The 22,623-nt window shown below is 39.6% G+C and overlaps 1 protein-coding gene across 1 annotated transcript in view; it reads right to left on the bottom strand.

Moving 5' to 3' along the window:
- Positions 1-5,730: 5,730 nt before the first annotated feature.
- Positions 5,731-22,623, bottom strand: part of LOC103739768 (zinc finger protein 474) — a 32,723-nt gene continuing 15,830 nt past the window's right edge. The window contains exons 2-3 of the mRNA XM_008840239.2: positions 9,671-9,851; positions 5,731-5,897 (exon numbers count right to left, since the gene is read on the bottom strand). Coding sequence (XP_008838461.1) covers positions 5,746-5,897; positions 9,671-9,851 — 333 coding nt within the window. The 3' untranslated portion in view covers positions 5,731-5,745. The remainder of the gene's footprint in view (positions 5,898-9,670; positions 9,852-22,623) is intronic.

The raw sequence follows: 22,623 nt of genomic DNA on the forward strand, positions 1-22,623 counted from the left end.
GTATCATTCCTCAGGGGTAACATGGGCTTAGGAGGAGCCCTGGATCCTTTCTTTTACTAGTTCCATCTATGTGAAGATAAGTCAAAGGTCCTGCTCAACCAGGGCTGGCTTCTCTTGGAAGCATGGAGGAAATATTTCCTCTGTGTTTTCCCTCCTCTTTGTAGTCTGGACACTGTTTCAAGTCCATCTGGTGGGGTCTCCACAGCCTCCTTGATCAAGAGGACAGATGCCTCAGTACAGTAACAGGACATTTTGAGAGATGCTCATAGTCCTCTGTAACTAGTCAACCTAGCAAGGCAAGGAACAAAAACTGTCCTTTTATGTCCCTCTGTCCAAATTAGTATAGGCCTCAAAGTATGGCTGTTAAACATCCAAGAAGGTTAGTTCCACCAGTCTGGTACTTTTAATTTCCATGTGCCATGTAGGTAGAGTTTGGGCAAAGACCAAAGGCTCTCAGATAAACCTTGCCTAGACATATATTAAATTCTTTGATCTGGTTGTATGTATAATTCGTCAGTAGGTTGTTTACCTAATATGGTTCCCTCTGGTTTTTTTTAAGCTAGCTAGGCATTATTTATTTCTCATATTGTCTAACCCTTCCACCATGGTTTCCCCATTTAAGGTGCCCTGTTTTCCCCATTTCTCCCTTAATAATACCCTTCTCCTATGGTCCCACCTCTCTTGAGCTCTTTCTTTCCCTTTATCCCCTAGGTTCCTTGTATACCCTTCCCTCCCCACTCCCCTTAAAATCACTCCATTTTTATCCATATCTCCTTTATTAATACCTGTTTTCTACTGTTCTTCTCTTTCAGATTCTTTCTTTTCCTTTACCTCCCTGGTTCCTTTTCATTATCCTGGTTCCTGTAGTTATGTCTGGATACATACTGACATAAGGATTTGGTGCTAGGAACCACATATGAGGGAGAACATGCATCCTTTGTTTTTCTGAATCTGTGTTACTTCACTTAGTATAACAGTTTCTAGTTCTATCCATTTACCATGTTACTTTTTGTCAGGGTATTCTATCACAACAACATAAAATCAACTTATACATCATCCAAAGGAATGTATCTTTTGGTTTTGGAGACTAAGGTATCATGTTTGAGGGCCACCATTTTGCTTAACATATGCTTAGATAATAAAAGGCATCTCAGCTACCTTGACCACTAGAGTGCTCAGTGTGAAACAATGATAAAACCTTCCTCCAGGATACCTCTGCCAGTTTTCATTTTATCATGTTATAATTAAGTTTATATCCACGATAGCTTAATCTTGCATTTTCATAAATATGAATGAAAATCACTGATGGAAACACAGTGGGCTCATGGCTCACAGCACCTCTTTCCGACATCTCCATTTTCTTTTTTACACAAAATGATAACAGTAGAGTTTAAAACATTCAGATGCAACCTTAGTAAGAAGTCAGAACTGTTTTCCTGGATGTAAAGACCTTGAGATTTCATTCTGCTTTTGTCTTTGAGGGTATCTCGTTGAATATTTTTAAACAAAATTTTAGAAGGCTAATAAAGATGTACCATCCTGTAATACCTTAGCAGGTTTTTCTCTTGTATACCAGCCAATTTGGCCTCTCCTGGAAACCTGACTGGTTTCCATTTGTGCTATTTCTTCCAAGTGCAGGAAACCTCATTTTTCATCTCTTACCACAGAGAGAAGGCAGGGCCAACTGTTTGTATGGGCCAGATAGGGAAAGGCACAAGTGATAAGGAAAGGTGGCTCATTGCCAGAGGAGGGAAAGGACCTCTCAGGACTGGGGAAGGAAAGGGCTGAGCTTCCTGCCTCGACATGATATGGCATTCAAGTCATACTAATTGCTGTTTAGACACAAGTGTAAAGAAGAAATACTGCTTATAGCAGAAGAGACAAGTACAGAAATCCAAGGTCTGTTTTCAGGAAGCAGAGGACTTTGAAAGAATTATGCAATCTCTTCCTTGTTTACTAAAAGCTCCGATTGTGAAGAGCAGTTTCTTTTTCTATAAAGGGATTCAGACTTGTGTTCCTCAAACCAAAGCAGTATAGCAGAGGATCACCAAGACCTCGCATGGGAATACTTGCTATGAAAATACTAATAGTGAAGCTGCCTAGAAAGTCCCCCTAATGGATCTGAAAGTGTTATACATTTATACACAATAGGAGATACCTTTTACTACTTTTCCAGTCTCCTCTTTGGCCCAAAACTTTGATGTGAATTCAATGTGTAAAGGAGCATCAAGAAATCCTGAAAACCTCCCTGTAACCTCAACCAGAGGAAGATTTAATTAAAGTTCATACACTTAGAACTGACCTGGAAGCTTCCTCTCTGAAGATCAGCTCTCATGGTATCAGAGGTTACTACTCAAGCTGCCAAGGGGGAAAACCAATCAATGGTCCTACCCAGCTATGAATAAACAATGACTAGCCCAGCAAACTATCACTATTAGTGTAGTAGTGGCACTTTTATCTTGGGGGTAATCAACAGCTATTTGGATTTAAGGCCCATCAGTGGGAGGGAACTCATGTGTGGTACTGTAAACATAGCCAAATACACTTGACTGGAGAGGTCATATATCCTAGAGGAGAGCCTGTCGTTGCCCTATCTCTAGATCAATGTAATTTCTTACTTTATTCTAAATATGTGTTAGCTTAGAGACAAGTATACCTTTCACCCCTCATCAAAGAAGCTCCTTTTTGCAACAGAAGGAGACTACTATAGAGTTCCAGAACTTGTCAAATGCACAGAATAAGTGTCTGTGAGATGCTTAACCCAAATCGACACAACCTCAATCAACCTCTAAACTTAGGATGAATGCATCTCTTAATTCTCACTACAGAAGTTCCCTTATGCATCAGATGGTGATTAACCCAGAAACCTACAATTGGCCAATGTGCAGTGAACAAGAGGCCACAGAGTGCTTCTACTTAAATAGGACACCAATTTCAAACGTCTACCTTCTAAGGCTCAGGGATCACTGCAGAAGGGGAGTCAGAAAGATTGTAAAAGCCAAAGAGGGTAGATGACCACAAGGAAACAGTCTTCCAGACAGCTGGTCAGTTACTCATACGTCACAGCAACAGTGACAAGATGCACAAGTCCTGTGCAAGCTCAGAACAGACAAAATCCCACCATAGACACAGAGAGGTGGGTAAGAAATTCCAACACAACCTAAGCAAGTTTTGACAACTGATGTCTGCTAGAAGGGGGAAAGACTGTCTTACAGGGCTGGGACTCTTTGGTGGGCCCAGTGAATGGATCCACACTGAAGGACATTTGGGGACACAAATTGGGGCCTGTAGAGTCATATATATATAAATGCGAGTTCATTAAATTGGGCAGGGGGCAATGGAGGGAGATGGGGAGAAGGAAGTAGATCTAAATGCCATCAAACCATATTTTGTAAAAATTGCAAAAATTCAATTTAAAAAAGTTTATATGATACTAGGTTAACAGAGAGAGGAGGGAATTACACAGTTGTTGGTTCTTCTAATAACATTACAGCCCACACCAGTAACTGCCTGGGTTAACAGGGAGTTCCCAGTATCCTTGCCTGCTATATGCTATTCATCATACAGAAAATCTTCTATGAACACTATTTCAAGGTTCAAATTCCCAAGTCATGATAGTGCCCATCATTATTAAAGAAGTGATTTTCTTTTGAGAATTGCAAAGTTCTTCAACAGATGTGAACTCACTAAGTGGAGACCGTAGGGAAAGAGCCAGTGAGCTCATTCCTATGCATCGAGAGACTTTGATAAGTTGCCTTCATAATGAACCAAAACTTGAGGTTGATGTCATAACAATTGTACTTTCTCCATATTTAATTCCTTGGAACATCTGAGGACCAGCTGAGGTGAAGCCATGTGTAGAATTCTCAGGGTGAATACCATGGTAGATTTCCAAGCTGGTTCGCAGTTCTTGTAGGATGGGGCAATCCCCAGAAGAGACTCTCATTTTCAGATACTTCAGAAACTCAGATTTAGATGCTGCTGCTGTCATTTCTGTCAAGTCCATCAATCTCCTTGTGGCACTGAGCTACAACTCATTTCAAAGTTAAGGCCAGAATTTTTATCTGTCTCTTCTGACACTTTATTTCTAGAACATCAACAAAATATAGAAGTATCTTTTGAAAACCCTAGCACAATATACTCTCATGTTTTTTCACCTCAAAGATAAATTTAAATCAGCATAATGACAACCAGCCAAGATTTTTGTTTGCCTTAGGTGCTAGATATTGCACAAGAATTTTCAGTTTTTCAGATCACTTATGTCTGTATGGCTAATCTTACTGCTGATGTTATCTGTTCTAAACAGCAATGCATACATATGGGCTTGGAAGTACAGTAATCTCGAGTTTGTCTCTCTGCTCTGCTGCTTATCTCAATTTTAGTGTGACCTGGAGTTAGCTCTTTAGTTTAAGTATCAGTTTTCTGATCTGTAAGATAAACAAAACTGCATCTACTTGTGGGGCTGATGTAAGATGTACATAGGCTAATGTATCAAGCACTTAGTACAGCTCCTGACCTAGAGTCTATGCAATACGTAAGATGTTTTCATCATTTTGGTTAACGAGCTGAAGTGACTGAGCCATCAGCTATGAGTCATTAAATGCCAACTCTTTCACAAGATTCTTATTTGAGAGTATCTACGGGGTATTTTAAAATTTTCATCTCTTGCTTCCTTTAGAGCAGACAGGATACAAAAACAGAAGATTAGCACAATTATGCTAACCCAACCCTGGATAATGAGTAGATATGTGACCAAAATATGAGGTTGAATGAATTTGCCTGTATGATTTAGGATTGTATTGTGTAAGGTCATAGATGCAAGGGCTACAGGAACTGGTGGATCTTCATGGCTTTGGAATCCAGCCCTAGAATGAACAAAGATCCCAAGCAAGACTGTGGGGAGTCCAGGTGAGGCCACACTGCCTAGGGAGCAGAATTTCCTGGGCAGAGCATCCTTCGCCCTGGGCCTCTTCCCGGGAGATCCCTTCCTGGATGAAAACACATTCTAAGACTGAAATAAAAAGTACCTTCACAACACACTTGCTGTGCTGGTGGCTGGGTGGGGAGGGGAGAACTTCCTGGCAGGTTTTCAGACCTTAACAATGAAACACCTATAAAACCCAGCTGGGGCATAAAGAACTCTTGCTAGACTTCTACAGGAGGAAAAGAGCTAACATCCACCCATTTTGATGAATTGTGTTACAGCAATCTCCTGACAACATGAGGCTCGCGCTGGCTAGGAAATATCTCTGCAGCCGTTAGAAAGGTAATTAGATATAGTTCCGATACTTTTAAGCCTCCAGCTCTTAAATATATGTATCCCGTTGAGTGATTCTATAGGGAAAAGAAACTTCCAAATCAGTAACTCAATGTAAAAGCATCTCTGGATCAGAAAGCACTGGGATAGGAAGAAATTCAGGTCTTCCTGGGACCTATGAGTTACCTTAAGTTGCCCTCTAAACCTGTTTGCTGGGCAATTGTCCTCACAGCTCTGATAAGAAGCAGTCTGCTTGTAATTCTGCCTGACTAAAGTGTGACATGGTCCCCACTGCACCTAAGAGCAGGCAATGCCTTTACCCATCCTGTAACCATCCTGTAATGGCAAGGCCCTTAGGGATGTGCCAGTGCTCAGTTAACTGCAGTTTTCCTAGTTTCCTCTCCTCACTTCCTTTTCTCCTTCCCACTCTATCCCCATCTTTTTCAAAAGGATTAAGTCCTGTCACTTTGGGTGCTGAGGAAAGGGCTTTACTTGGCGGCTTTCGGTTTACAAGATCGCTGGTGAACAATCAGTCTGTCTGGCAGGAAGGTTCGCCCACAAACACTGCAGGGAACCAGCTGGCTCTGGGAGCTTTGCCAGGCAGCTTCGTTTAAGGCAACCAGATCGTAGAACCCTTTGGCTGGAGAGAGGGAGGGAGGGGGGAAAAATAAAAACACGTAGAGGAAAATAAAAAGGTAAAATGGATTACTTTTCATTCTAGAAAACCATATTCTACTATTCATGGAAAATATTCGCAGGAAATACCTGTTGCCTGAGGTTTTAAAATAAATCGTGTGACTCTGGCTAAAAGTAAAGAAATAACAAATAATCTTGAGCATTCTTTCCTGGGTTGAGTACCATTAACTATGATCCAGAGGCTTTTTACTCTTTTGGATTTTAAAAAGGGAGAGACATTTTTCAGTGTTTTGATATGCATTCTTCACTAATTATTAACATATTTGCTTACACATTGTTATCTCACAAATATAACTTTTGGCTTTCTTTCAGTTGATTCTAAATATAAGCTTACAAAGGGAAAAGAACGTGTATTTGTATTTTCCTCTTCTGTAATCCTTCGGTGGAATGTTTTCAGTGGCCCAAACTGACAGTTGAGAGTGAATTTCAGATAAATTATGTCCTCAAAATCATCATCTCTTCATGGCCTTAAATTCAGAGGTTCTTTAAGTAATTAAAGTGAAGAAGGCAAACAAAATAATGAGGGAAAGAAGTGTCCTTAAGAAAATGAAACAGGCAGCTGATGTGTAAATCTTCAGAGCAGGGTGTGGGGGGGAGGCATATGACTTTATTTTAGAGAAACGATGTGGGGTTTGGCTTTAATAAACCTTATTTAGATAGAATGACTTTCGTACATTAAATTGTCAATGTCTTAGAATAACCCAAAATAGGCCCCTAAAATGTAGCCAGGCACTTAAAAATGTATTCGTTTTTATCATTGGCGCAGCATATGTTACTGCATTAAACACTAGGCAGTGCTCCTAATTTCTATCATGGCTCAACTATAACAAACCTGAGATTTCCTTAACATGCCTGCTTCTAATGGAGATTTAAGTCCTTGTACAACCTTCTATTTCAAGTATCACTTTTTACACTAATTCTGAATGTGTGTTTTGAGTGTTTTGAAAACTCTGTAGAGGAAGGAACAGTGCTGCCTCTTCTACTTTTGCGAGCTTTGATTCAGACTCAAAAACTCTGAAGTAGTTACTGTCACTTAAAGGCAATCTATCACATTTCTAAATGTTTGCATAGGGCTTTGAATTCAGTCACCGCACTGAGTATGTGGGAGGGGATGTGACTTCATTTTGTCTACAGGAGGAGGACACCTTCAGAGATAAAAGTAGCAGGAAAAGTGCACCCAAGTACAATGGCAGGCTTTTTCTCTGTAAGTGATGGCAAGGTGGTGAGCCCAGGGCCTCTCAAAGCCATCCTCTTCACTTCTAGCCTGTAATGATGAATGTTAAGCAGGAAAAGTGATACATATCAGAAAGAGATTTGGGGTACTAAATAAGTTCTGGGAAGACCATTCTAGTGAGGTAGATAGTCTCTCTGGGGGTAAATGCTGATTTTAATAAGTGAATATTTTTATCTTGAGCTCATTTCCCTCCTGTTTGCAAAGCTGGGTTCAAGTTCTGGGAAGACCATTCTAGTGAGGTAGATAGTCTCTCTGGGGGTAAAGGCTGATTTTAATAGGTGAATATTTTTATCTTGAGCTCATTTCCCTCCTGTTTGCAAAGCTGGGTTTCAGCAACATCTAGAACTTTAGTGAAACAATTAGATTTCATTCCATGGGTTGTTATAAACTCTTCTTGGATACTGTGTAGTATCCATGGCTACACAAGGGAAATGACTTGAAAGATGTTCATCTTAAAATCAAAATTTTCCTTTTAAGGAATGTAGAAATCAACTGAGAAAATGGTCAGTGGTAGAAATCTGACCGTTGACTCTGGGCATGCATGGCAAAATGCACTCTCTCAGCTGTTTCCACACGGTCAGGGAGGAAGCACACGGCTCTGCGGCACACGGCTCTGCGGCACGAGGCAGCCCAGATCCGGTTTCATTTGGGTTGCATAATGCTGTCTAAATTACTGATTGCAGAAGATATTAAATCTGGACACTCCATCCAGATGTCAAGATTTCTGTTTTCTCTTTCATTTATTGGAAGATTCATCTGTCTTGAGCTAACTTTCTTAATGACAACAACAGCTGGATCTGCGCAGCTGCTGTTTCTTTTAGAGAGCTGAGGTTTCTAGTTCACCATTCTCCTGCCTTCCTCCTTTTTTTTTTCCCACACAAGAAACACTCAACTTTGTAACCTGACTAGTGGACCTGTGAGTTTGGTACTCCTGTTTCACAGGGACATCAAGGCACATTAAAAATAAAACAAGGCTCTGTGTGTCCCCAAAGTTTTGCTTTTTTGTTGAGTCAGTACTGTGTTTATTTCTTTCTGTGTAAAGATAAAGCCACAACTCTAATTTTTTACTGAGTTTTTGTGAACCCCATCAAACATAGTTTGATTGAATTTAGGTCCCTTCCCCCATCTGAATCCCCCTACTTACTACCTACCCCTCCCAATTTCATGTATTCTGTTATATGTTTACACACATACATATGTATATATACTCTGTTATATGTACTCTATTGAATAAAACTTGTGTCCCCAAGTTCTATTCAGTGTGGGTCCATCCACAGGAGCCTGATCAACCTACAGGAGTCTCACTCTTAGAATATACATATGGCCCCAATAAAATCCAGCTTCTTGGACTGAACTTCTTGCAAGGCAAACCAACTGATTACCACTTCAATGACTGTAGAATTTGAAATGATGCAGATCCAAAGCCTATTTACAATTTATCTTGGGCCACAAGGCCGTAAGTGGCCACTCCTTGCCCACCTCTGTTTCTAACTTAACATCTTGAGACTAACAGAATATTTTAACTTAACAAAGAAAAAGTTGTGTTTCCACCAATCACAAAGCTAAAATGTGATGATAGCATCTGAGACCTATAGTAGAATTCCCCCGCTTTGTTATGACCTGCTACTGAATGTACCCACCAATGTATTTGAAAAGTGTCTTCATTTATGATTTTTCTTTGTTCTGTTACCATAAAAATGTAAGGCAACTGTTACCATGCTGGAACATGAAATTTGGGGTAACCTGAATCTGTGTTCCTGGTCCATGGTCACTCATATTTAGCTCCAGAATAAACTATCTCTATCCCCTTTGAAAAAAATTAATTGGTACAAAGCATTAACTACTTTAAAAACAAGAAATTTTCTATTAAAAAAAAAGGAGTCTCACCCGTAAATGAGACGGACTCTCCCGTTCCCAGCAGCTATCGGTTGCCAATGGTTCCTCAGATAGGGCTGGGGTTTCTTACTCATTTCCCCACATCTACACCGGGATTTTGTCTGGCTTAAGCTTATGTGGATCTTGTGGATGCTGTCCCCACTACTGTGAGTTCATATGAGTAACTTCCTAGGTGTCTGGGAAACTTTGCTTTCCTGTGATCATTCACCTCCTCTGGCTCTTACAATCTTTCTGCCCCTCTTCCACAATGATCCCTGAGCCTTGAGAAGGCAGAAGTTTGATATAGATCTCCCATTCAGGGAGAACACAAAGGTTTTTTTTTAAGCTTCATGTTTTAAAAATATTATGCTTAATAATCTATAAATATAACTTTTGGGGAATTTGGTCAAATACTGTCCCTTTCATATGATGTTGCCAGGTTATAGTGTCTTTGTGTCTCAGCATCTAAAGACAGCACCAGACAGGCATTCCAGAGCTTTTTTAAAAAATTCAACTTGTCTGTGTTCAAGACTGTATATGTTACTACTTTCAGAAGTTTGAACAAATAAGAAAATAATACCTCCAAAATCTTTTTCTTAGGAACTTACCAGAAATGGTTCTAACTTCTGGTTTTTTTGGTTCTGGTCTCCTTAGCTCTTTAGGCAACAAGTTGTTTTCATTATACCATTTTTTCAGACACTGTGGCTCATGGATACTGATCGATTTGGTCCCATATTCACGGCCACAGATGTAACAAACAATTGTTGGTGGATGCCTTATCATTGTTGGCTGGAAATAATAAAAAATACCCATTATACAAAGTTTAGATGTAGAATTTATATTTTTAAATTACATCAAATATAAGTTAGATGGAAAATTTATTATTATTATTATTATTATTATTCCAGTAATTGGGGCTGGAGAGATGGCTCAACAGTTAAGTGCTCTTGCTACTCTTACAGAGAACCTGAGTTCAATTCTCAGCATCCATATCTGATGGCTTACAACCACTTACAAGCCCAACCTTAGTGGATACAATATCCTCTTTTGGCCCCTGCCAGTAATTGCATGCACATGTACATACCTCCCCCACACACATACACATAAATAAAAATAAAAAATACATCTTTAAAAAAACATTCCAACTAGTCTTTAACTTCCTTGGCAATTAAAAGATCAAATTATGTTATCTGAGTCAATATGAGCTTAGAAGGAAATAAAGAAGAACCAATCCAATTATTTTTAGATTGGTGTTGTATGCAGTGTATTCTTGTCAGTTATCAACAATGACTGGCTTTCTTCTGTTACATCTGAGTTCTGATGCCTGGAGATTGAAAAGAGAATTAAGGCTGGAATCACCCTCTCAATCACATCAGGATGCAATATGCCACTATATCTGAAAAATAAAAGTGCTGTTGGAGAGCAGGTACTGTTGGGCCTGTCCACATTTGGTCCTGTCAGCTCCTTTCTACTGCAAACACACACACACACACACACACACACACACACACACACACAGATATATATATATTTCTCTTACTTTCTGAAGCTAGAGTAGTCTTCACCACAGGCAAGACCACTGATTAAGTTGGTGGATAAATAACCAGCCTCTTCACTGTGATGATTAGTCAATCCTCATTGTCAACTGGACTGAATTTCAAATCACCCAAGAGACACACTTGTAGGTGTGTCTTTGAGGGAGTTTTCAGAGAGCTTTAACCAATAAGAGAAGACATACCCTGAATGTGGGTGGTATCTGGTATCCCATCTGAGAAAGCAAGATGAATACCAGCATTTCCCCTTCTCTGCCTTTTAGTCCATTGAGATGTGAGTCCTCTGCTATGAAATCTGCCATGCATGCCTTCTCAGCCATGGTGAACACTACCTTTGCAAACTGAGCCAAAATAAAGCCTTCTTCCTATAAATTACCTTTCATTAGGTGTTTGGGCACAGTGATAAGAAACTAACTACAGAAAACTGGTACCAAACAAGAACTTTTGCTGTGGTAAACATGACCATGTGGTGTGTAGGACTTTAGAACTAACTACCTTGCAGAGGAAATGTGAAAGTTCGGAGCTGTGAACCAGAGAATCCTTAGAGTACTATGAAGTAATGGGCCATTCTGGTGGGAATTCAGAAGACCAGAAGGCCAAGAGAAATGTGGACAGTGGAGGCATGGCTCATGAGGTTCCAGAAGGGAACAAGGACTGTATTGAGAATTAGATGGGAGGTTGCTTTATTCTTCCAGGTTATTTAAGTGATGCTGAATTCAAAAGTAATAGACTAAGTTGTATTAAACTGTCAAAGAGCAAATTTCAAGAAAGCATGATACTTAGATTGTGGTATGGTCACTGTCTACTGCTCTTTGTCACATGTACAGTCAGAGGCAGCAAAAAGATGAAAAGAACATGATTGAGTTTAAAGTTATTGACAAGATGGGTGCAGAAAGAAGATAATTTTTCGAGAGCTTAATGACATTAAAGAGAAATCTCAAGACTGGTTCTGGTGATCAAGGCCTATAATATCAGTTATGTGGGAGACTGAGGCAAAAGAATTGTAAATTCAAAGACTTCTTGGACTATAGAGTGAGTTCAAAGTCAGTCTTGACAACTTAGTGAGATCCTATCTCAATAATAAAAAATAAAATGAGAGCTGGGGTTATAGCTAGTGGTAAAACACTTGGCTAGCATGCATGTGTCCTAGGTTCAATCCCAGATCCGAGGGGCAAAGGTAGGTAGGTAGGTAGGTAGGTAGGTAGGTAGGTAGGTAGATAGAGATGATAGATAGTTAGATAGGTAGATAGATAGGTAGGTAGATAGATAGAGATGATAGACAGATAGATAGATAGATGATAGATAGATAGATGATAGAAAAGTAGCTTTACACTGAGACAATACAATAAGAAAGTGCCTTGAGAGGACATCACTTATAAAAGGCTCCAGTCTAGAAAGTAAAAAAGCAAATTCATTTGTAAGCAGAGAGCTTGGAATGAGAATGCTACTGAAATGGTTCTCTGTCTCCTCCATCAAAAAAAAATAGCATAAGAGTTTTCCTAGGTTCAGTAGCCAAAGTACATAGAGGGCATGAAAGCTGTGGTAGAAGGAAGCTAAACTATATTTTGAGCTGGCAGCAGAACTTGTTAGTGTTGTCTACATGGTGCTGGTATGACAGGCATGCAATATTCATGAGTTACAGGGCTGTGGAGGCTTTCACCAAGGTTATAGAAAGTCCTGAGGCTAGGCAGTATGGTAGGATCAAATTTCCCACAAGGAGGTCCTGAAAGGTCATTACATAAAGCAGTGAGGTGATGCCTAAGTTGCAATGGGCATGGTGGTGGTGCCAAGGCCATGGACATCTACTGGGGAAAGCTACAAGCATGGTATAGAGCCAACTAAAACAGAGGCTATATATTTAAGGTGGCAGAATTGGAGGGGTGAGACTACCTAAAGCTGTTGGTGTTCAAGTGATGCCATCAAGAGCTCCAGATGGGGAGGTGAGATGGCTCAGTGAGTAAGGGTGCTTGCCACCAAGACTGGCAGATCTTAATTAGATCCCTGGAACCCACATGCTGCAAGGAAAGAATCAACTCTTGCATGTTTAATAGCTTTATTATTATTTTCTTGAGTCTCAGAGCAGACTTTGAACTTGAGCTTTTTAAAATATTTTATTATTTTTATTTTTATGTGTATGCATGTAAATGCCTGCATGCACCCATGTCGTGCAATGCCTGCTGAGGATAGAAGAGACTGTTGGAGCCCCTGGAACTGGAGATACAGACAGTTGTTAGCTGCTCTATGGGTGCTGGGATTCAAACCCGGGTCTTTTGCAAGAACAACCAGTGTTCTTAACTGCTGAGCCATCTCTCCAGCCCCTAAACTTGAGCTTTTTAACAGTTATGATTTGTGGCCTCTTAAAGATGGACTTACTGCTTTTTGTATTATGGGATAACTATGAGCCTTTGAGACCAAGGATGAATGTTATAATTTAAAAGTGATGCATTTGCTGGCTATGGTAGCACAGGCCTTTAGTCCTAGCACTTGGGAGGCAGAGGCAGGAAGATCTCTGTGAGATGGAGGCCAGCCTGGTCTACAAAGCTAACTGCAGGCCAGTTGGAGCAACAGGGACACTCTGCTTCAAAAACAAACAAAAAAATTAAAGTGATATGTTTGGGTGTCAAGTTGACAAAAGCTGGTGTGATGGTTAATTTTCATTGACTAGATTTGGAATAACTTAGGAGATATACTTCTGTGTGTGTCCTTAAGGATGCTCCAGTTTCCACCACAATGAATATGCCCTCAAACCTTAGCCAAAATAAACCCTTCCTCCATTAAATTGCTTGTCAGGTATTTGATCACAGCAATAGAATAACTAATACAGATGAGAGGTGGTAGACACATACCCACCTAGTATTTTTCTAGTGAAATTGTGACACAGCTGTTCATTTACATGCTGTATGGGCTTCCCTTCTTGTCTATCTGTCTCCTTCCATAACTTCTCAGCAGAGCAAAATGGAGGCCACGATGATATTTTGTTAATGCTAAAACCAAAACCAAAACAAACCTACAGCAATACCATGTTCATTTAGAGTTTCAGTCCAGTAAAATAGCTTTCAACAATGAAGATGAAATAAAGACATCTTTGGTCAGCGAAGCAGTTAAAGAATTCATCCAAAGTTCTAACTGCTAAAAGGAAATATGAACAAGAAATTTGGTTCTTTAAGAAACAATGGGGATTACTCTAAAATGCAAATACATTAAGAAAACAAGCTTTAAAATAGTCATAGCTTTTGTACATACATGATACTAAATCTCTTAGACAACAGACTTTTTAAAAGAAAAATAATAACCAGAGACAGTTTATAATACGTATGGACAACAAAGTTAAAGTCATCAGGGATATAACACTTGGGGAATAACCCCCCCAAAAAATAACTATAGACTGTACTTTTTCTTTAAATAATTTATAATATGATGAGTTAAAGATGCCTATTTTAACTTATATAGTAGCCACTAATGCATAAAGATATGTGCAAGAGGCATGACTACAATCAACAGGGGAAATGGCCAACTAAAATAAAATATGATAAACTAACCAGTCCACAGAAGAAGAAAGATAAACAAAAGAGAAGTGAAAGACACCTTCCCCCCAAAAGCGGTGAGTAATAGCTTTCAAGCATGAAAGTGGGTAGGTAGGTTCAAATATCTCAATAATTGGCTCTGGGCAGTACTCTTATTATTGCTTAGCTTGCTGTCCCTTGCAGTACATTCAATAAACTTGTTTTCTTCTGCCCCCAAATCAGTGCTTACAGTAGATATAAATGGACTAAACAGCACAATTAAAAGCTGTGCAGCTAAGCATGGTGGCTCATACCTCCAACCCCAGTAATTGGGAGACTGAAGCAGGAGCTTCATGAGCTGAAGTCCAGCCTGTGCTACATAGTAAGTTCCAGTTCAGACTGGGCTAGGGAGCAAGATCCTATCCCCAAAAGCTATAAGAATAAGACACAAAAGTTTTTAAAAGATATATTTTTTCCAGCTAGATGAAAAGGCAGTCCCCAACTATGTACTTTTTCTAAGAAACACATTTGATGAACATAAGCATGCAAATAGGTTTTAAGTAAAAGAATGGGGAAAATATTACGTGTGAATTGCAAGAGAAAGAAAGCTGAGGCTATGACAGTAAGATGTTAATGAGATTTAGAGTTAAAAAGATTTCCTCCAGCTGTGAGAATTAGGGAAAGCTCTGAGAAGTTAACACTGGGAGAATGGTTGGGCTTTAGACCAAGGACTGAAAGTGATGGAGGGTATAAGAGACTGAGGAAATAGGGTGAGCAAGACCTCAGTGTCAGGAATCACAAAGAAAGTAGAGAAAAGAGCAAATAATAATTCCACTTGCCTCGTGTTCCGTACAGCACTGGAACCTAGAATCAGACAGGTAAGATATGTTCATAGCCATGAACACCATGCTAAGATCTGGATTGTACTCTGAAAGTGATAGGAAACTATTCAGCGAGGGACCAAATTATAATTGTACTTCAGGAATGTAAACTTGGCGGTATGTGACTAGTGGGCCAGCATACCTATGAGCTTCCCAACATTGATGGAGCTTCCCAACATAGATGGTTCTGGGGATTAGGAAGTAATATATCCAAGACACGTCAGTATTTTATTCTGGAAGATGACCAGAGGTGGAAGGGGGAAATCAGCAAAGGCTGATTGGGGAAGAAAAAAAGAACTGATGCCGTTCTGTACCTGTGAAAAATGACATATTCATAGAATTTAATGTAAGCAAACCCAGTCAAAACAGAAAATATAGGCCTGTAATTTAGGATTAGTAGTTTTGGGAATTGTCCACATAGAAAAAAAGATACTTTAAATAGGAAAATTCCAGATTTAAGGGATTAGAGAGAATATGAAGAAAAATTCCTGGTAGAATATCCATAATAAGGATATTGAAGATAAGAAATTACAGGCAGAAAATATAGATAAAGGTTCAGATCTTTAGTTAAAGCAATGAGGCACGGGAAGGAAAGCTCCATCTAGAATTCTGGAAATACTTCTTCCTGGTTTCCAGAAAGATGGTGTCATCATTCTGCCAAATGTTACTGAAAGTAATGGGTAGGTGAAAAAAGAGTGTTGGATTTACTAGTAGATGATGTACCAATGATTCTTCAAGTTTAGTTTCCAATGCAATAGAAAGGGTAAAGACTGAAATGTTTTGGTCCCCAGGACCACAAAAACAAACAGATCAACAAACTCCATAAAAGTAAATCTTTAGGCATTAAAAATTAGATCTAGAGAAAGAGAAGCACTTTCAAAAAAATTTGTAGAGGGGGCTAGAGAGATGGCTCAGTGGTAAAGAGTGAGTATTGTTCTTCCAGTGGACCTGAGTTTGGTTCCCAGCACCCACGTTGGGTGAGTTACAACTGCCTGTAACTCCAGCTCCAGGAAATCTGATGGACACCTGTCCTCACATGCACATACCCACAACACAGACACATACAAAGAATTCAAAATAATAAACAGAAGTCTTTTTTAAAAAATTATAGAAAGGAAATGAGATCTGAGCAAAGCCAAAGAAAGGCTTGTTTACAGGATTGTGGTGTTTTACACTGAGAATGAGGGTCTATGGGCCCAAGATAAAATAGGATCTTCCTCCAAAGACAGTGGGAGAGGGAAATCAGAGGTTTAATCAAAGCAGTTGATCACTGAGGAAAAGGAAGAAAGAGGAAGTAGAAGTTAGAGAAAGGTGGTCATAGAAAGTGAGAACTGATGAAATTCACACAGGTGAACTGAGTCTCCTGAGCTCTTTTCAGAAAATGAGAGATTCAGATTTGAGCAAATCGAGCATAGAAAATAAGAGGAATGAGTATTGTGGGAATGCGATCATGATTCAATTAGGAAAAAATCCTCACCAACTAATGTGAAACACCTAATTAAATACTGCTGCAAGAAATTCAGTGGAGCTGTTTCTGCACGTTCTTTCTGTAGGACCAGGAGGGGTGAAGAACAGCAAATTAGGTCGGTGATATTGTCTTTTTTGGGAAAATAAAACATGGGAAAATGTGTATGTTTTAGAATAAGCTTGATTTTAACTATTGGGAATTGTGCTGAACTAGGGAGAAAATGCAGAACGACATCACAATCAGAAGGCAACCCCTTTATGATTTCTGCCTCAAAAGAAATAGATTTTAAATGACTAGACCCAAAATCAATACAAGCCAATTAAAATTTAAATTGGAGTGCCTCCCTGAAATGCTTCAAGCTGTTTTCGATCTTATTTGAGATATATTTTATTCTGCACTAAATTATACCAGTAAACTATGTTCGCCAAAGTAACCAGCTACTTGTTTGTTGTCTTACAAATGCTATCATATAGCATAGTCCACAACCTGAAAAGTGACTTTTAAAGTATTTAGGAAATTAAAGATGCAAGAGAACATATAAGGCACAAGCAGCAATTTTCCAGACACCTGAAAGTTCCCTTTTTCCTTTCATGTTTATTCACTTGAAATGCTAAATAAATACAAGTTTTCAGTTGAAAAGTAAGAAGTTATTGTTTTACTTTGAGAATAATGAATTTATTAAGATTCCATGTGGAATCTGGATTATGAGCCAAATCCAAGATTTAGTCAAGCATATACGCAAAATAAATGGCATGGGTCCTAAATGAAGACATTCCCATCAAATTGTCAGAAAGTTTCCTTCCTAAGGGAAAGTTCGGAGTAAACAGGCTGACACAAGGGCCAGAAGACACGAGAGCAACCGCAGACGATGTGGAAGAAAATTAATGCCATAAAAAGGCAAAGATGTTCTATATTACTCGTTTGAAAGCTTCCCTTACGCTCTGTTATTTGTGAGTGAACTGCAGTTGAACCTGAAGCATACTCCGTATTCTTTGGTGAGCATCTAACTGCTAAGCTATGCTCTAGGGAAGTGCAGCCAGCCCAGTTAAACGGAGGAGAAAAATGACCCCCTGTGGGTCCGAAGAGTGATAAGATAACCTGATTTATTTTTCATCACCATCGCAATTGCTAGTCAGACTTGCAGGACAGCTGAACACTATTTGGTCTCTGTTGCCGTTACCCTGAGTGCCAAGGATTTACTCTTTCCGTTTTTCCTTCAGTGTTTTCAGGCAGAAGTGACTTTGTGGGGGGGAGGGGGGTGGAGAGGACCAACAGGAAGAAGAGCGCCTACCCTGGCAGAACCCGCAGAGTGCCCCCCGCATTCGGTGACGGTGACGGTGACGTGGCTTAAGAAAGCACCGGCAGTAGGAGGCCATCCCTGGGGGTTATGCGAGGCCCGCGGGTCCTGTCTGTACAGAGCTCGCAGGGCGAGCCGCAGAAAAGCAGAATCAAAGGAAGGCAAAGAAGGCTGAGCAAAGAACTAGATCTACAGTTTTCCTGTCAGCATTTCAGATAATTGCCATGCTTCTTAAATACCAGAGCAAACTTTCTTTAAAAATAAAATTAAATTAAAAAGTTCTGGGGGGCTGGAGAGATGGCTCAGCAGTTAAGAGCACTGAATGCTCTTGCAGAGGACCCAGGTTTGATTCCCAGCACCCACATGGTGGTTAACAACCATCTGTAGCTCAAGTTCCAGGGGATCTGACACCTTCTTCTGACCTCCGCGGGCATTGCAGGACATGGGTGCACTTACACACATGCAGGCAATACACTCATACACATAAAAAATAAAAAGTTCATCACTAAGTCTATATAAGCACTATTCTAGGTGGGAGCCACTCCGCAGGAGCAGGAAAATATCTGCTACACACTTTTCTGCTAATGTGTTTATTAGGGCTCATCACAATTGTCCTGCCCTTTGAGTTCCTGGGAAAGTCAATTCCGACTGGATATAGACAGAGCCACTCTAGGGAAAGCTTTCACATATGTTCTTTTAACTCAGATCCACTAGCTTTTCATATGTTTTCAATCATTTTGCTGGCCACTATTGGAATCATAATATTGTTTTCCATGCACTATCTTTTTTCTTTTTGTTAATGCTTTTTTCTTTGTGGACAGCACCTGATGTTGAGTGTTTTAGGCAAAAATCTGGTTAACACAAAGAGAAGTGAACATTTAGTAGGTTTTCTTCTAATTGGTGTAGATATGACCTGCTATCCCTCCAATAATTTCTTTTTCTTTTCTTTCTTTTTTGGGGGGGTGGGTCTTTTTGGTCTTTTTTGAGACAGGGTCTCCCTGTAGCCTCAGCTGTCCTGAAACTCACTATGTAGACCAGGCTGGCCTTGAACTCACAGAGATCTGCCTGCCTCTACCTCCTGAGTGCTGGGATTAAAGGCCTATGCCACCAGGGCCAACCCCTCCATTAATTTCTATAATGGAAAAGTAATAGGACTAATAGCACCATGACAGTAAGAGGGAAAGGCTACGGACCAGGGAAAGAAGTTGGCTCGGTGGAAACCTTAAGAAAAATACTAATAGAAGGAGAACAAATATTGTTTCAGAAGGCCTAGAGTGATCACTCAGGTGATCTCCTTGTGAACGCCTTGATCACTAAGTGCAAAGAAAACCATGGTGAAATACACAGATTAACATCTAAGAGATCTTCTGAAAGATAGACAACTTCTCAGAGGTAAAAACTAAGAGCACTGCTATATGAATCTCAAAGAAAGAGACACTGAACATGGAAATGAAAGCCATTATTAGTAGCCTTATAAAAGAGTGAAACAGTTCCACATAGTTTTCTTCTTCCACCATGTGAGTACCAGGATTGAACTCAGGGTGTCAGGCTTGGCAGAAGGTGCTCCTGGGCCATTTCTTGGATGCAGTATGTAGCTTTTTAGAGGTGTTTTATGAAGTAAAAAATAGTAATGTTCATGGGGTGATAGATCCCTTTGGAAATCCAATAAATGTTGTAATCATCTCCCCAGAATATGAACACAAATGCAGAATTATGAATATTTCAGTTAATTGGGAACTCCCTAAACCCATCTTGTAAAACCCATCCATCAGCCTGAAGAATTAAGCTACCGAGCCCTTCTCCAGTGCCAAACTTTGTCTTCAAATAGATTTATTACTTCAGCAGCCACTGACATCACGTAAGAAAGTCAATAAGTATGACGTCGAAGCAGGCAAGAACATAGGATATATGCCATCTTTAAAGGATCCCAAGTTCTAATCTGTCAAGAACAGTCTTTACTGTACCTATTATCTTCACTAAGTATTATTTCTCATTCTTTTACTTACAAAAGTGTCACTGTTTATTCGATGCATATAGTTACCATAGCTCTGATTCTCCTTGCAAAAATATCAGTTAATTAAACACAAGCAATGGAGGGGTGAGATAACAATAGAAAAGCTTGAAATAATAGATGTGACTAAAAGACAGACCATGAATCCATTCAAAAGTAGCTGCAAAGCAAAGGAGCTACAGATATAGAAGTTAGAGAATAGAGTCCATCTAGATAAATAAAAACACTTCCCTTATCACAATATCAGGGACATGAGAGCTGCAAAGAAGCTGCCAAAACAAAGTTCTTCCTTTCCTGTGTACTGAGTAAAGAAGTGTAAAAATAAAACGTGGAGATGATTTTACTTTTTGTAATGATCTTGTGATATTTTACAAGAATAATGAAATAATAAAGAATATTAACTCCAGAATCTAAACATAACAAGGGTTGAAAAATAAAATCAACTCTTAGGGTAAAATCAAGTGCAAACTAAGCTACTTTCTAATTTTTTTAAAGTAATTCTTATGAAGTATTGAAAGAATGTATACAGTAGTCAAGTGTTAATGATGAATTAGTAGGAGGAATTAAAATTAACACTATAAATTAATATACCTTGTTATGGAATAAAACAGACAGATAATTATATGGAACAGAAGAAATAGATACCTGCCTCCTCCTTACCCAATTAAAGTACCCCATTTTCCCCATTGATAATACCTGTCTCCTATGATCCCCCCTCTCTTGAGCCCCCAGGCCTTAGGAAGTTTAGACAAGGATTGAGGAGAGATAAATAATGCTTAGCTGGTGTGAAAAATCAGAGGGACATTTATTAGTTCAAAAGTCACCTAAAAATATACAATATCTTTACGTGAATGCATGTGTATACCCAAAAGCCATATAACAAGAAACACAGTGCCAGAGAGGAGAAACCTCTCTTTGAGTTGTTAGGGTAGTCCAAGAGACTCCAAAAATTACACAGGCTATTGCCACAGCCCTTGATTACCTCCCAGAACTTAAGAACCTATTGCTGAGGATAGGACATATTTCAGACACAGGACTTGGAGCAATGGAGCTGGAACTGACCTTGAAGCTTCCTCCTGAAGGTTAGTTCTCATAGTTTTGGAGGATGCTATGCAAGGTGCTTAGGACAAGCATCAATTGATGGACCAACCCCAGCTCTAAGGCCTAATAACCACAACAATGACTGGCAAGCCAAACTATACTGTTGCAATAATCAACAGTTACCTAATTGGACTTAAAGCTCACTCAGTGGGAGGGAACTCATGTGTGGCACTGTAAACATAGTCAAACACAAATGACTGGAGAGGTCATAGATCTCAGAGAAAACCCTAACGCTGTCATACCCCTAGACAAATGCAATTTCTTGCTACATGCTAAATATGGATCTTTATATTTACAGACAAGTATGCCAGTCATCACTCATAAAAGAAGCTTCTTTTGCAACAGATGGAAACTATTACAGAGTTCCACAACTTGTCACACACAGAGAATAAGTGTCTGTGAAATGCCCAACTGTAAGTAGCACAGCTACAATGGAATCTCTACTTTAGGATCATGGAACAGAGGGCAACAAGGGGTAGAGAGAATACTAATGTATCTCTCAACTCTCATTAATGAAGCTCTCTCATGCAACAGGGCAATGAACGCAAAAAGCCAAAATGTAGAGAATGAGAAGGGGAGCGGGAGGAAGGTTATACAATGAACCTAGGGGATAAAGGGAAAGAAGGAGCTCAAGAGAGGTGGGACCATAGGAGAAGGGTATTAATAAGGGAGAAATGGGAAAACCGGGGGCACCTTAAATGGGGAAACCATGGTGGAAGGGTTAGACAATGTGAGGAATAAATAATACCTAGTTTTGTTTTTTTTAAAAAAAAAAAACAGAGCCATATTAATCAAAGAACCCACTGACAGATTATACATACAACTAGCTCAAGGAATATAAGACTTGTGTAGGTAAGGTTTATCTAAGAATGTTTTGTCTTCGTCCAAGCTTTATCAACATAGCACATGGTAATTAAAAGTGCCAGAGTGGTATAACTAACCTTCTTAAATGTCGAACAGCTGTACTTTGAGGCCTATACTAATTTGGTCATAGGGACATAAAGAACAGTTTTTGCTCCTTTCCCTCCTAGGTTGACTAAGTTCCAGGGGATGATGAGCATCTCTCAAAATGTCCTGTAACTATGGTAAGTCACCTGTCCTTTTGATCAAGGAGGCTGTGGAGACCCCACCAGATGGACCTGAACCAGTGTCCAGTGTACAAAGAGGAGGGTTAACAGAGAGGAAACATTTCCTCCATGCTTCCAAGTGAAGCCAGCCATAGTCAAGTAAGACCTTTGACTTATCTTCACATAAATGGAACTGGTAAAATAAAGGAGCCAGGGGCTCCTCCCAAGCCCATGTTACCCTTGAGGAACAGATCCTCAAATGACCTTAAGAGTAAAAATAAATTGTTTTATCTGGGCCAACTGCAGGGTCTTAAATACCCAAAAGGAAAGCATAACCAAAAATTTATGGGGTCAATATAATTTTTTAAGAGTCCATGTGTATAGCTAAAGTCTACATAACAAGAAACAATGCCAGACAAGAGATACCTTCCTTTGCATTATTGGCCAGGGTGACACAAGAGACTCCCAGACAATAACCCAGCACAGAACTGGGAAAATCAATAGCAGACCCCAATCTTATCTAAAGGAGTATTGACAACTGATTGCTGCTAGGTGAGGAACAAATGATCTTCCTAAAACAAGGATCTCTAGATAGGCTGACTAGATTCAGCAGAAGGACAAGCACTGGGGAATGGCTGGGGTGCTGACAACACAGTGGACAGTAAAAGGGATGACAGAGT

This window comes from Nannospalax galili, unplaced genomic scaffold, assembly GCF_000622305.1.
Source record: "Nannospalax galili isolate Female #2095 unplaced genomic scaffold, S.galili_v1.0 scaffold1259, whole genome shotgun sequence".
In the NCBI taxonomy this organism is placed as follows: Eukaryota; Metazoa; Chordata; class Mammalia; order Rodentia; family Spalacidae; genus Nannospalax; species Nannospalax galili.